The sequence below is a fragment of the Triticum dicoccoides genome, chromosome 1B (assembly GCF_002162155.2).
Source record: "Triticum dicoccoides isolate Atlit2015 ecotype Zavitan chromosome 1B, WEW_v2.0, whole genome shotgun sequence".
In the NCBI taxonomy this organism is placed as follows: Eukaryota; Viridiplantae; Streptophyta; class Magnoliopsida; order Poales; family Poaceae; genus Triticum; species Triticum dicoccoides.
In genome coordinates this window covers 70,920,309-70,936,472 of record NC_041381.1, presented here as the reverse complement: position 1 = coordinate 70,936,472, position 16,164 = coordinate 70,920,309, and the positions used below count along the sequence as shown (strand labels likewise).

General features: G+C 47.2%; 1 protein-coding gene across 1 annotated transcript; it reads right to left on the bottom strand.

Moving 5' to 3' along the window:
• Positions 1 to 2,180: 2,180 nt before the first annotated feature.
• Positions 2,181 to 2,620, bottom strand: LOC119350163 (heavy metal-associated isoprenylated plant protein 47-like). Its single transcript, XM_037618127.1, has one exon. The coding sequence runs from the start codon at positions 2,610 to 2,612 to the stop codon at positions 2,181 to 2,183; it is 432 nt and encodes a 143-aa protein (XP_037474024.1). The 5' UTR covers positions 2,613 to 2,620.
• Positions 2,621 to 16,164: the final 13,544 nt, after the last annotated feature.

Sequence of the window (16,164 nt, the reverse complement as noted above, 5' to 3'; positions counted from 1 at the left end):
TCGTTTTCTGCTAGCTCCACCACTGGGTATCGTGCTTGGACTAAATTGTACTCCTGTCCACTCTTTGCTTTTTGCAGATGACCTTCTGGTTTGTGGGCAAGCAACTCATGAGGAAGCATCCAAGATGGCACACATTCTCCAACACATTTGTGCTAAGTCAGGTCAAACCCAAAAATGGAACAAATCTGCTATCCTTTTCAGTGCCAATGTCCATTTTCCCGGTTCCAGCTATGAACAGTGATTTCACTCATCTAGGTCACCCACTCATTCTTCTGGCAAAAAATAGAACCACTCCTTACAATTTTGTGCTTGATAAATTTATGGCTAAGTTGCCCTCTTACAAAGCCAACATGCGCTCGCATGCTGCTAGGCTGGAACTAGTTAGATAGCAAAGAAATTTATTGCATGTCAACCATTTTATTAGCAAAGAAATTTATCACTAAACTAACCGCTATGATCAGGATTTTTTTGGTGGACGGGAATTAAAAAGGATAGCTCATCTAGGAGCCTTTATTTTAGAGTGTGGAAAGACATTTGCCCTTCCAAGCAGGAGGGTGAGGGGTTGGGTATTAGAAATCTCAAGGCCATGAATCAGGGTCTCATTCTTTCTACTGCCTAGAGAATTGCTGCCTCTCCCACCTCCCACCTCTACCTCATCCTCAAGTCTAATTATTTTGCTGACTCCTCTCTCTGGACTGCTAGTTCTAAATTCCCAAAATCTGCTCTCTGGACCTCCATACTTAAGTTACTCCCTATGCTCAAAGGACACTCTTTCTTCCAACTCACCGAGGTAAAACATTTCTCTTTGGAGAGCTCCTTGGTGCCCACCTTGGCAAGATGTCTAAAATCACCTCATCATCCAACTGCCAGACTTTTGTTTATCCTGCCATAATTAGTGATATTTGAAATTCAGGTAGTAAATCTCGAAACAACAACTTAATCACCACTCTTATTCAGGAACCTACGGATTTGTGATCTTCCCTGCTAACAATATATCTGTGGTTTCTTCCCCCATGACCTTAAGTGATCTTTCCGTGCTAACAATATATCTGTGGTTTCTTCCACCATGACCTTAACTATGATCTTCTCATAAAGACCCCTAAGAAAGTTATTTTAGTTTATCCAGTTTCCCTCTACTTATTTGACTTATTTCCATGATGACCTTAACCAATACCAACATATTTCCATTAATTGGTTATTAAAGTTAAAACAAGGACATGTATCTTTTAATTTAGAATGATGGAATTTCTCTCGCACAGACCAGCACCTCTGCAACTACCCCAGTGTCAGTCATAGCACCTCTGCAACTAACTGCAGCGTTAGTCGATTGCAGCACGGCTGTTGGTTTTCCACTACTAAGCAGAGCACTCGTGCTTGGCCATTCTTTTTTTTTTGTGCGTGTGAAACTCTTGCCCATTCTGGTATATAGTGCCCCTGAAGATCATGCTACAAGGCAAGAAATGTAGTGTGGTGTGATCATAACAGGAGCACGAGACATGCAAACATATTCTTGCATAGCAGGTTCGAAGCATCCTGAAGAAACAGCGGCACATTCATCCTGCAGTGTGATGTCGCATAGCTGCATGATAACACACCTGTGCACCATCTTCCTTCTCCATGACGTGATAGCTTGGCAGCTGAAACATCTGAAATCTTTGCCAATCTCAAACATCTAGCTATATCAATTATTTTGTTTCCTCGGTTGCTTTATCAGAACTGGATTTCTGTTGGGGGACTTTCATCATACCACAGGAAAGGAGAACGCACTGGACGTGGACGATCTCTGCTGTCTGAGTGTTAACCCCTGCAGGATCAGATTTGTTGGAACCATCAGAACAGACCGCTCGAGATCTCGGTTCCGGAAGCCGATTGCGGATTTGAGCAGAATATTTGTGGGAACACCGCCATGTTGTCCATTTTTTGGGCGCGTGACAGATTTTGCTGGACTGCAAAGTGGAGACCGGACTTGTCATGCCGACGGTCTGCTTGTTAGAAACTCTGCCCTTTGAGGCTTTGAGCTGCAGGTCACAGGCGATTACATAGGAATAGGATCTAAGCAAACACAAGACCTGAAATTGATGCCAGCTTAACTAACTGAAATTCGACCCTATAGCTTAGGCTGAACACTACTGTAGTAGATACACGCGACAGGATTAACCAACAAATTCCTCCTTCCATATCTACATTACCGAACAGGTGCCCGGCTCGGGCCGCGAGCACGGGTACCCGTACGCCTCGACGGCGGCAACAGCAGGGTAGTGCTGCAGCTCGTAGAAGACGTTCACCGCCGCCGGTTGCGATGGGTAGTAGTAGCCGTACGGGTAGGAGTACCCGGAGTGCGCGTAGCATTCGACCACGGCGGCCGGCGGCTTCTTCCCGTCCTCCTTCTTGACATCGACGACCTGCAGCAGCTGCGCGTGGCCGACCTTCCTACGCAGCGCGCTGGTGAGGTTGACGGAGTCGACGCCGTGGCCGACGACCACCAGCTGGTCCTTCCTATCTCCCGCCAGCGCCGCCGAATCCACTCCGGGCGTGGCCGCCACCAGCGCCAGCGCCTTGGACCGGCACCTGCTGCTCGCCATCTGCACCGCGATCACGATCTTCTGCGTCATATTTAGCTGGCTGCTGCGTCTGGTTGTGTGTGGAGGTGGAGCTTGCAGTTGCAGTGGATGAGAAGCAGAGTGCCCTTCGATGCAAGGCAAGGCTGCAATCCGTATATCGATACAGTTACTAAGCTCCCAAGAAATCGAGCCCTCCCAGCGCTTCTACGTTTTTTCCCCGATGTGGACCACGCTGGTCAACGTGATATCGCACCATGGGGCCGTAGGTCAGCCCCTAGCTTGCGACTTCCTCCGTGTCGGTTCAGCTCTGCGTACACCATGTTGGTCGGTAACAATTTCACCGCCCGTCTTGCACCTGCGCATCTTCGGGAAAGAGAAGAGGCGATTTGGGGAAGGTGGAGAAGCCACCGGCGGTCGTGTTTTCCCGACTGCTGCTTTCGGTTGAGGGTTGGGGTGAGAAGGGAGGGGCTCCAAGATTTGATGGATCTGTGGTGTTTGGGGATGGGGCTAGGGAAGGGGTGGATTCGTGAGGCTTGGTTCGTCGCCATTAGCTGGTTTGTCAGCCGAGTCTAATGGTTGGTTGCAGTGTGTCTTCGTTTCGGCGGCGTTGACTGATTGGTTTGGTCGGCCACGTCTCCGCTCTTCTCCGATGTTGCTTGCCACACATGCGAATCATCATCTGTCGCTAGCGTTGTTGAGCACCAGGTTGCAGCAATACGCTGGGGGTACGTAGTGGCCTAATCCTGGATGTTCGTGGCTACCTTGGTGTCACTTTGCCTCAATTTGCTTTGGAGAATTTGGCAGCTTGCCGTAAATCTATTCTATACTGCAAGCAGACGAGGGTTTCACGAAGAGGTTTTTTAGATACCCTATACTGTTAAAGATGGGAGGTAACAGTATACAATCATCTACCGTTGATTCCGTGGGGTAGTTCTAGTCATTTTCCCGTTTTCTAAGATAACGCTAACCCATCAGCAATCAGCCGTTCTGTTCGCCCTGGTTGAGGCATCGGCCGTTGCACTACCTGCCGCAGCCGCCAACTCGACGTAGCCAACCAGCCCGCTCCACCATCGTCGAACTCGCCACCGCGTCCCTCTTTCCCAGCGCGCTCCCGCCACCATCCTCCGCGAGCGGATGACCTGGACCGTACCTCTGAGCGCTTGGTCCACCAGCATGCCAAGGAAGGGGACGCGGAGGAAGACGAGATGCCACGGTTGTCGCCGGCACAGAGGAAGGGAGGAAGAAGAATCCTCGTCAAGACGAGTTAGGCCGTGAGCGCGTGCCGCGGTCGACGAGCATGGTCGGTGGCGTAGCAGCTTCGTTCCACAAGCACGGCCGAGAGTGTGAAGGCGACGAGGCGGCCGCCGGAATCCTAGCCTGCGGGCGCATGCATGGGGCAGCATGAAAAGGGAAGCGAACGAACAGGTTCGCTTGGTCGAGCCGGCTAGTTTTTCTCTCCCTAAATTACCCTCACAAAAAGTATACTGCTGCACGCGGAGCGTCCGGTGTCATCGGTACTGCTGGCGATGGCAGTCGCCTAGTTGAGCAGTATAGATCGACCACCACCCTTTGATTTCGAGAATAGACGGCTCATATTCATTGCAGGGTACTGTAAAAGAGCTCTTCACGAAACACTTTTTCTTCGGTACAACCCCCCTAAACACATCAACGCATGAGATTTTTTCGTATCGGGTAGGATGGTCTTTTTTAAAATACTATATGGCGTTGGAGACACCCCTCGACTGGGCCGGCCCATTGATAAAAGGCTGCAGGGAGCGTGACCCGAGATGTAAAAATTCACAAAATACATGCCGCTGCTAAGAATTGAACCACAGACCTCTTACACATGAAGTTTAGTCACTCACCAATTGAGCCGACTAATGTTTGTGAATAATTATGAGAGTGCAAACTTAAGAACCTCTCCGGACGGATTTATCGGGCCTATGAGCCGATATGGGAAGGCCACGAAAAACGCACAGAAGAAATTGGAAATAAATCTCAACTAATCACATTAATTAGGCCTATTAACTAACCTGTGCATGCAATGGCTACTGCCTGATCCAATCAAGAAGACCCATGCGCTAGCTTTCATAGAGAGACGAGGGAATGAAGGGACGTGCTTAAATGCAGCAGCCTTTTTTTTTTTGATAAACTATGCAGCAGCCTAGTAAACATGGTACAAGTTTTGGTGCCTCTCAGACCCGATAAACCTTAGTGGAGGGAGTAACACAAAGGAAATTATGAATGAATTTTTAAAAATTGAATAATGTTTCATAATCCAACTTTTTGTAAACCACTTGAACTCATTTTGAAAACGTCATTTTTCATAAAAGCATGAACATTTAAAAAAATGAATAATGTTTTTTACAAGCATGAACATTTCAAAAAAAATTAAGGAGATATGTTAGTTCAAAATGTTTAGAACATTTTTTCCAAGCAACATTTGAACACTTTTAAAGAAATATGGGGAGTGTGCAAACTTCAGGACTAACATTTTGAAAAAAATTGTTGAACACTTAATTTTTTTGGCTTCTTATATGTGGCTAATGTAACTTTGTGAATTTTCGGGAAAAAAATTCATGTGTTTTAACACCGGATTTTGTTTTGTTTTATTCTGGATTTTTTCTTTTCCATTTTTTTCATTTGTGGGAATTTAAAAAACAAATTCTTGAACTTTCTCATTTTCTCGAACTTTTTGGGTGATTTTTTTAAATCTGCAAAAAAAATCAAATTCGTGAACATTTTTTCAACATCGATGAACTTTATTCAAATCTGCGAACTCTTGGGCCGGCCCAACAGGCGCCCGGTCGGAGCGATGCCATCGCTTATCCAGGTGGTAGAAACCAAAAATTTGGTTTTGTACCATTCATTCATTTTACAATATTGGTTAGCAAACCTAAAAACTAAAATGTCAACCCCATACAACAACTGAAGATGTCGACAAACAACGTGCTCCTAGACAGAGTCTTTTGGCCTACACGGGCACCTTCCGTTGAACATGGTCTAGTTTTGGACATTCTTGAGACCACTCTAATTTTTGCTAGCAGATGGGCATGCGCATGGTAGGCATCTATGCCAGATTTGAACGATTCCGACACCTTATGCAAGTTGCATGACTTATTGGTCATTTTCACCAAGAAAACTCCAAAAAAGGCAAGAATTGTCGAAAACTCAAACAATTTGAGATGGTGCCTTGAATTGGTCATAAAAGCTCATGAAAAAATTTGGGGTCATTTGAAGATGCCAAAGAATGTACTCTCAAATGGATCCCATGTGACCTACCCGAACAACCTCCATTGAACATGGTATACTTCTAGACATGCATGAAATGACCCCAACTTTTGCCAGTAGGTTGACATGACCATGGCATGCAATCATGCCAGGTTTGAACGATTTCTGACACCATACGCAAGTTGCGTCACGTTCGGCCATTTGTCGTCCATTTTTCATCGAGAAAACTCCATAAATTGCAAAAAAAAAATCAAAAACTCAAACAACTTGGCATTGTGCCTTGAATTGGTTATATAAACTCATGGAATTTTTTGGGTCATTTCACGATGCCGGAAAAAAACGAGCTCTCATACAGACCCATCTCGCGTACCCGAACAACCCCAGTTGAACATGGTCTATTTTTTGGATATGCGTGAAATGATCCAACTATTGCCAGTAGGTGGGCATGCCATGGTTTGAACAAATTTTGACACTATATGCAAGTAACAAGTTGCATCACGTCCAAGCATGTATCAGCCATTTTTCATCGAGAAAACTCCAGAAAATGCAAGAATTATTAAAACCTCAAACAACTTGGCATGGTGCCTTGAATTGGCCATTTAAGATTATGGGAAAGAATTGGAGTCATTTGAAGATGTCAAAAAAACATGCTCTCATTACGGCCCCTTCTGGGCTCCCCGAGCACCTCCGTTCAACATGGTCTGTTTTTCGGACATGGCTGAAATGACCCCAACTTTTACAAGCAGGTGGGCATTCTCATGGTAGGCATCCATGCCAGGTTCGAATTATTTTCGACACCATATGCAAGTTGCGTCACATCCGGCCATTTATCGCCCTCTTTTTACTAAGGAAAATCCAGAAATTGCAAAATTTGTAGAAATCCAAAACAACTTGGCATGGTGCCTTGAATTGATCATACAAGTCAATAAAAAATGAAGTCATTTAACGGATGTTGAGAAACAACGTGCTCTCAACGGAGCCTTCTCGCCTATCTGGAAACCTTAGGTTGAACATGCTATTTTTTTGGACATTCAAAAAAGGACATCAACTTTGGTCAACTGGTGGGCATGCACATGGTGAAGATGTGAACACTTTTTTTTTAAATTTGCCAGCATTTTTTCATATTTGCGAATATTTTTTGGAACTTCTTTTATTTTCTAGGGCCTAAGCATTTTTTTTCTTCTCTTAATTTTATGTTATTCTTCTCTTTTTCGTTAATTGATTTTCTCCTTCTTGAACTTTATTATTCTTTTTGAAACCTGTTCAAAAATTTGAAAATTTCTTTAGAATACCAGATTCTTTTCTCAATACAAATTTAAAAAAATCTGGAATTTCACAAAATGTTTGTGTACTCTCATACGAACCCTTCTCTCCTGCGTGAACACTATCTGTTGAATATGGTTTATTTTTGGACATCCATGAAATGACCTATCTTTTGCCAGCAGATGAGCATGCTCATACTAGTCACACATCATATGCAATTTTTGTCAAGTCTGGCCATTTATCAAGTATTGCTCACTCACAAAACTCTAGAAAATGCAAAAAAACCGAAAACTCAAATAAATTGGCATGGTTCATTGAATTGGTCATATAAGCTCACGAGAAAAATGAGGTTATTTGATGATGCCGAAAAAATGTGCCCTCATACGGACCCTTCTGACCTTTTCAAATTCTTTCATGCTCCCTTTTTCATTTTTTATTTTCTTTTCAAATTTATTTACCTTTATAAAAACTATTTGTGATTTCAATGTTTTTTTTGGAAAATCCAAAATTGGTTCGTGATTTTAAAAAGTTGTTCAGCATTTTAAAAAGTCTTTGTTTTCAATTGTATTCACAAATTCAAAAAATGTACAGGATTTTCGAAAAATGTTATTTTTGTCTAGAAATTGTTCTGAATGTTAAATTCTTTCTGTTCACAATTTTTCTCAAAACTCTAATAATGTTCATGTTTTCTCATAATGTTTGAAACTTTAAAAAAATGTTCGATTTTTTAAAAATTGCTTGCGGTTTCCCAAAAAAATTGAGTTTTTAGAAAATTCATAAAAATGCTCGTGTTTTAATATATTTTTCGTAAATTCCAAAAATATACAAGAATTTCAGAAAAGGTTATTGTTTTCTAGAAACTTTTCAGAATGTTAAAATTATTCCTGTTTACAATTTTTTCTCAAAACTCAAAAAATGTTTGGGAATTACTTATACTTTTAGCGCTTTTGAAAAATTGTTCAGAATTTCCAAAATGTTCCCCTTAACAAGTTTTGTTCTCTAAGTTCCAAAAATTTCCTCGTTTTTTCATAAATATTTAGGATTTTAAAAAATGGTTCCTGTCAAGAAAGTCAAGGTTTTATTTTTTTTTGATTTTTCAAAGTTTGTTAGAGTTCTTGAAACAATCGCTGGATTTCAAACATTACTCGCTTTTTTTTAAAAAAAATAACAATTTCCAAGAGAAGATGAAAAATCCGAAAACTGCCCGGATTCTGCGTTGGAGTTAATTCTTAAAGCGGTACGCTCTTTACTTCATATAAAAGTTTGTTGGGTTGACTGGTAAGTAGGTGCTTTTTGTAAGGTTGAGGTGCAGAGTTCGAATCCATGCGAGGTCGCTCTTAATTATTATTTTTAGCGATCATAGCGTTGTAGTAGGTGCGAGCGCTACTGCGGGCACCTTCTTGGGCCGGCCCAGTCTGGGGGTATGCAGAGCGTATACAAGTACAAAGTGGGTATACCATGTCAAAAGTCTATATTACCCTTTATACGTTTTATGTGGGGGGTTGTACCTAGCCAAGGTGTGGTGCCGGACTACAAATGGTTAGGGGTGGCTGTAGCCGGATGAGACATGGATTTCAAGGTAAGTATTCCAGTTTACTTTTCCTGTCCTTCCATTATCGTCCTATGGTATCGACATGGTGCTGGGCTGCTGGCTATTTCATTTCCTCAAGGTCTTCTCTTCTGTCTTGCAAGAAGATGGAGCTGACTTTTGGTTCATGTGTGTGTGTGTGCTAATTGTCCACAGAAGAAATATGTCTTATTTCGCCAAGAATGTGTTGGTTTTAAACCAGTCAGTACTATTCTCACAACGGGATGTTCTGATGCTACTTGAAGAAAGCAATTACTGACAGGGGATGCTAAATTAGCGCTAACACAACAAGAGGTATTCCAAACAAACTAATCTCTTGCCAAGTTGCATATATGATTAAATATTTTATGACTTCTGAATGATTAAGTTTTGAACTGTTACTATCTATTCTTTCTCCATGTATGTTCTGAATTTGTTAATTAGGCTAGGTCATGATTGAATATTTGTTGCATTTTGTTGGTGGGAATTGAGAGGGCTTAGGATGCTATTTTCATTTTTTTGTGGATATAGACCAGAGAAGTTCATATTGCTGAATGTGTTCTCACTGTAAATTTGTTGTCTATCCATGCGAATGATTGATTGCACCAAAAGGCATACTTTACAGATTTAACAAGATACATGTATGATTCAAGGCTTCGGACTACTCTGTCTTGTGGTATGAGTAGAATGGTACAATGACAAGAAGCAAGAATTTGATCTCCTTTCCTTGTCATGGTTGTCAAGGACTGGTGGAAGACCAGACCTTCATATTAAAAACTTTGTATAATATATGCTGGACAAATATAGGTTTATTTAGTGTTCAAAATATTGGATAATTTATTTCAACTTTATTTTTTGGATCACATGCATAATGTAGACTTATGGGTTTTTATATCATTGTGTGCTCTATATAACATTGTTCATGCTCCACAAATAGATAGTGCTTGCAGGTACACAATTGTATGGTGAGCAGATTCCAGCCTCTCCGCTTTCCTAACAATCGCCTTAGTGATAAAGGGATCTACCCTAGAGAAATGAACTGTGGTCCCTATGGAGCAACCGAATCACTATCACTACTACGCTCGTGGCAATTTTGAACAATTTGAAATAAAGTAGAAAAATGATCAGGATAAGCCAAATATTTCAATCCAAAGGAACAATAAAATTGGTAAGAAGGCTTAGGGTAAGCATGAGTTAAAAACGATATGTTTTTGTGTCTGTCTACAACATATACAAAATGATTTGACTAAGGAAAACATGGATATACCAAAAAGAGAGTATCCAGCTAGGCTTAAACATGATAATTTGATCCCCTTTTGAAGATTTTCTGTTTTACATGAGAAGCTCTGAGAATAGGAAACCGTTTGAACGCTGAGATATTCACTATTAATGATCATAATTAAGGTACTTCTTCAATGTTTCTGGATTATACTGTTTTTTTATTTTAGCATCAATATATATAATGGGTTATGCACTGTGTATGTTATAATTATGTTTGCGATATGTACATAAGTGTCCCGCTGTTGCATTTCCCTAAAAAATGTTCTATCCTTGGACATGCCTTTATGTGTGCGTGCAACTCTGTATTTTTGAAATATATTTAAGTAATGAATGAAAGGATAATGGTTGTAGTCCATTGGTCACCCGTCATGCAAAATATCATCTAATGTTCTGCAGGACTATGTGCAGAACATCATATTACTAGATTATAAGATTAGCTTAGGCAGAGAAGGAATATATACCATTTTATATCGAAACAAATGATTTTCCATGCGAACCAATGTGGTATTGTCCGGATGATACAAGACCAATGTTTCTTGTTTCTCCTGTATCCTATTCAGAATAACTGAATCAGTTTGCACTCTTTATTGACAGGATATAAAAATGTGATAAGCATTAATGTTCTGCATTATCACCTCACTTGTTTTGCTAGGCATCTTCATAGATTTTAAAATATTTTTTGCATGTCCACTGCATTAGCTTTTATTATAAAGTGGTAAATGTCTAATGATTACAAACTATGGATCAATTTTCCTGCAGTTCACTTGGTTAATATGCAGTTCTTACTAAAGATGACAGATATTGGTAAAGCCAAGTCAGGCTCGGAAGAGCCTATACAATCAATCTAGAGAACTTCAGTAAGCGACTTAAGGTGTTCTATGACCACTGGGATGGAAACAAGTCTGATATTTGGGGTTCTTGTGATGCCATTGCAATTGCTACTCCACGTCCTTCTGAAGATTTTTGTTATTTGAAATCCTCTAAATGTTAGGTTAATCGGATATGAATCCCACAAAACCATAATTGTCATTATGCACGAGCACATACATTTCTTATGCAGCTAGAAGAAAGCAAATCTCATTGGAAGCCTCAAGAATATTGCAAATGATGTTGTTGGTGCTGATGTTGTCTTTCTGAGTTTTTTGCTGTAAAGGACGCCATGAAAATCATATGACTCCATCTGTAATGAGGAACTTCGTGGTTCCAAATAAGGAGAAGTTTGTAGATGAGGTAATGAAATCCCCCAGTCACTGAAGGATGACATGGAGAAGATTAGCCTTGGTAAATTGTATGCTGAGAATATAATATCGAACCGTCGTTGCACAACGGCACCTAGAAAACTAAAACCTCACACACGGTACTGCAACCAATGAGGCTGCCAATGACTAATGTTGAATATGTGTATATGTACGTAGGTATGGGTTCTGTATGCAGTACCTGTAGTATCTGTCTCCCTCTGTATTTACGTGTATCTTAGGAGACAAGATACCGGTCGCACCCCTTGTACACATATATATGTGCCTAGTGCACGATCAATCAATCATCGATGCACCAAATCATTCTCTACATGGTATCTATCGCAAGTCGATCTCCCTGCTTTCGCTAACCCTAACCGCCGCCTCAGGCCGCCGCCGCCGCCGCCGCCTCCGCCTCTCCTCCCCGCGTGCCCTCCCGACGCTGCGTCGCCTCACCCGGCCGCGCCGCCTGCCTCCTGCCACCGCGCCGCTTCTCTGCAGCCGCGCCGCCGCCGCCTCCCCACCACCCCGCCGCCATGTCGTCCAACGCCTCCACCTACTCCAACCCCTTCGCCGTCGACCCCGCCGAAATCCACGACATCAACGTCCACACATGCATCCCCGTCATCCTCGACGCCTCCAACTCCACGTACTTCGCGTGGAAGACGTACTTCACGCTGCTCTTCCGCGAGAACAATCTCGTGGACCACGTGGATGGCAATGTGGACTCCCGCGCCATGGTGAATGACGCCGAGTGGACCGCGATCGACGCCACGATCATCCGGTGGTTCTTCACCACCATCTTCAAGGACTTGTTCCACACGGTCGTGAGCGTCGGCGACGCCGCCTGCGCCCTGTGGGTCAAGCTGAACGGCCTCTTCACCGACAACAAGCTTCAGCGCCGTGTTTTTTTGCAGCAGGAATTTTTTGACTGTCACCAGGATGAACAGTCCATTCATGACTACTGCCGTCGCCTAAAGACGTTGGCGGACGAGCTCCGTGACATTGGAGCCAAGGTGGACGACGACCTCCTCCTCAGCACGCTCACCGCCGGCCTCAACGAGGACTTCAGCAATGCCGCCTCCAACCTCACCCTGATGCCGGAGCCCTCCTTCCCCAAGTTTGTGGCGTACTTGAGGTTGGAGGAGCGCCGGATGAAGGGAGTCAAGAAGCGCGTGCAGCACCACGCCCTCGCCGTCGGCACCTCAGGTGGCGCCCCTCCATCGGCCGCCCCACCCGCGCCGCGCCAGCAGCCGCCGCCCCCCGCACCTCCGAGGTACTTCCCCCTCCCGCCCGCGCCTCCGGCCCCTCCCGCTGCCCCCAGCAGCAGGGTGGCGGGCGCCGCGGCAACCGCCGCGTGGGCAGCCGCAAGCAGCAACAGGCGCAGGGGGGGAGGGGGGCTCGTCAGCAGCAGCAGGTGACTCCCGCAGCAGCAGGTGACTCCCTCATGGACGTACGGCACCAACCCGTGGACAGGCGTCATCCACGCGTACTCCATGCTGGTCCCTCGGGCTCCGGCTCCGAGCATCCTTGGACCCCGCCCGGCGGGTCACCAGGCCCTCTTCGCCGCGCAGAACGCCACTCCTTACAGCGGCTATGGTGCCGCCCTCCCGCCAGCGCCCGCCTACGGGTCCGCGCCGGCCTATGGCGCCGCCGTCGCGCCGGCTTAAGGGGCCGCGCCCACCTACGGCGCCGCCGCCGCTCCGGCCTTCAGGGCTGCTCCCGCGCTGGCCTACGGGGGGTCCTACTCTCCTCAGGTGCCACCGCCGTGGGACCCGGCCTTGCTCGCCGCACTGCACTCCGCACCGTCACCGAGCTCCTATGGTGTCAGTGGTGACTCGTACATGGACTCGGGCGCCATTGCTCACATGACTGCTCATCCCGGTAACCTTACGTCTGCCACTCTCGTTCATACTCCCACTCGTATCACTGTTGGTAACGGTTCCTCTCTACCCATTACTCACGTTGGTCATATGTCTTTTCCTTCTACTTCCACTCATGTGCATATGTCTAATGTTCTTGTGTCTCCTAACTTAGTCACTAATCTCGTTTCCGTTTGTCGCCTTGCTCGTGAGAATCCTATAACTTGACGATGTCGGTTTTTCTGTGAAGGACGCCCGTACACGGATGGTGCTCCACCGATGTGATAGCCCGGACGAGCTTTACCCAGTGCATCCCTCCGGCGCCACCACCACCCGTCACCCCGCCGCCTTCGCCACCAGTGTTGATCTTTGGCATGCCCGTCTTGGTCATCCCAACTCCACCGTTATGCGTCAGATTTTTCAGAGTTTTTCCTTTTCATGTAATAAGGTCGACGACCACACTTGTGAGGCTTGCCGTCTTGGCAAGCACGTTTGTCTTCCCTTTAGCGAGTCTACAAACATTTCCACCTTTCCGTTTCAGTTATTGCATAGTGACGTTTGGACGTCCCCGGTTGCCAGCAACACGGGCTATTTATATTATCTGATGATATTGGATGACTTTACTCATTATATGTGGACCTTCCCTCTTCGTCGCAAGTCCGACGCTCTTGCCACACTCACCGCTTTTTATTCATATGTCACCACACAGTTCGGTCGTCCTATTCTCGCCTTGCAAATTGACAATGGCAAGGAGTTTGATAACGTCTTCGTCCGCAATTTACTTGCGTTCCACGACACCATCTTTCGCCTCACCTGCCCCTACACGTCTCAACAGAATGGTCGCGCCGAGCGCGTCCTTCGCACGCTGAATGACTGTGTCCGCACGTTGCTCTTCCACTCCTACGTGCCTCCTCGGTTCTGGCCGGACGCACTCGCGACCGCTAGCCTACTCATTAACATTCACCCCTGTTGTTCCCGCTGGAACTACACCCCTCACCAGCTCCTCTTCGGTGCGGTTCCATCTTATGATGGTCTTCGCATTTTCGGGTGTCTCTGTTACCCTAGCACCGCGTCCACTGCTCCTCATAAACTCGCGCCCCGGTCCCTCCCTTGCATCTTTCTTGGCTATCCTCCCAACACCAAAGGTTACCGGTGCTATGATCCGGTCTCCCACCGCGTTTTCACTTTGCGGCATGTGTACTTTGATGAGCTCGTGTTCCCGTTTCAGCAGGTACCGTCACCTTCGAAGTCTTATGCGACGCGGTTCGTCCCTGCCACCACCTCTAGCGGACCGCCCAGCCGCACCCCGGGTCCAGCCCTGCCCGCGCTCCCCGCGTCGGCGGCCCCTGGCGCTGTGGCTCCTGCCGCGGCCCCCGACGCAACGGCCTCCTCAGCCGCCCCTGTCGTGGCCCCCACCGCGGCCCCTGTCGCCGCGGCCCCCGTCGCGGCCCCCTCGGCCGGCACCGCTGCGGCTCTCGCGGCCGCTCCTGACGCGGCTCCCGCCTCGGCCCCTGCCATGGCCCCGGTCGCCGCGACACCCGCCGTGGCCCCCGCCACCGTGGCTGCCCCCCTCACCTGTGTGGTTACTTGGGCTCAGACTGGGACGCTGTGTCCCAGCACGCGCTACCCATCGAACGAGTATGCGTGCGCGGCTTCTACCTCGACACCATCCCCGCTCCCCACCTCCGCTCGCGCAGCCCTTCGGGATCCGAACTAGCTAGCTGCGATGCATGAGGAGTTTGACGCCCTGCAGCGCAACTGTACGTGGCAGCTTGTCCCACGGCCACCACGTGCCAATGTCATCACTGGCAAGTGGGTTTTTCGCCACAAGACTCGCCCCGACGGTTCTCTCGAGCGCTACAAGGCACGTTGGGTGGTGTGCAGCTTTCGCCAGCGCGCCGGTGTGGACTTCACCGACACCTTCGTCCTGGTCGTTAAACCGGGCACGATTCGCGTTGTTCTCCAGCTTGCTGTTTCTCGCGCTTGGCCTGTTCACCAGCTCGATGTGTCTAATGCTTTCTTGCATGGCCATCTCGACGAGCAGGTGTTCTGTCAGCAGCCGACTGGTTTCGTCGATGCCGCCTATCCGGACCATGTGTGCTTGCTCTCCCGTTCCGTATACAGGTTGAAGCAGGTGGCTCGGGCCTGGTACCAGCGGATCGCGGTCTTCCTCCAGCAGTAGGGGTTCCGGTCCACACGGTCCGATGCCTCCCTGTTTGTCTACCACCAGGGCCCCGCCACTGCGTACCTCCTACTGTACGTCGACGACATCATCCTCACTGCGTCCTCACCAGCGCTTCTTCAGCAGATCACAGCTCGCCTCGGCACTGAGTTCGCCCTCAAGGACTTGGGGGCTCTCCACTACTTCCTCGGCATTGAGGTCATGCGCCGGGCTACTGGCTTCTTTCTGCACCAGCAGAAGTATGCCTATGAGCTTCTGGAGCGAGCGGGCATGCTTAACTGCAAGCCTGCTTCCACGCCTGTCGATACAAAGGCTAAGGTGTCCGTCGTCGAGGGCTCTCCGGCGTCCGACGCTCCCTTCTACCGCTCCATCGTCGATGCGCTTCAGTATCTCACACTGACGCGTCCGGACATTCAGTATGCTGTCCAGCAGGTGTGCCTTCACATGCACGCTCCGCATGACACTCATTGGGCTCTCGTGAAACGTATACTTCGGTACATACGTGGCACCACAGCCATGGGGCTCACCCTGACGGCCTCGCCGGACACCAGCCTTGTCGCCTACTCCGACGCCGACTGGGCTGGTTGTCCCAACACTCGACGCTCCACTTCCGGCTACTGTGTCTACCTCGGGCCCTCTCTGATGTTGTGGTCGTCTAAACGACAACCCACGGTATCACGATCGAGCGCTGAGGCCAAGTATCAGGCTGTGGCCAACGCCGTTGCGGAGTGTTCCTGGCTACGTCAGCTACTTCAGGAGTTGCTCTGTGAGGTCACCAAGGCGACGCTCGTCTTCTGTGATAACGTCTCCGCGGTGTACCTTGCTACCAACCCTGTCCATCACCGACGGACGAAGCACATCGAGCTCGACATCCACTTCGTCCGGAGCAGGTCGCACTTGGTTGTGTTCGTGTTCTACATGTGCCCACCGATCAGCAGTTCGCCGATGTGATGACGAAGGGACTACCTACCTCGACTTTCGA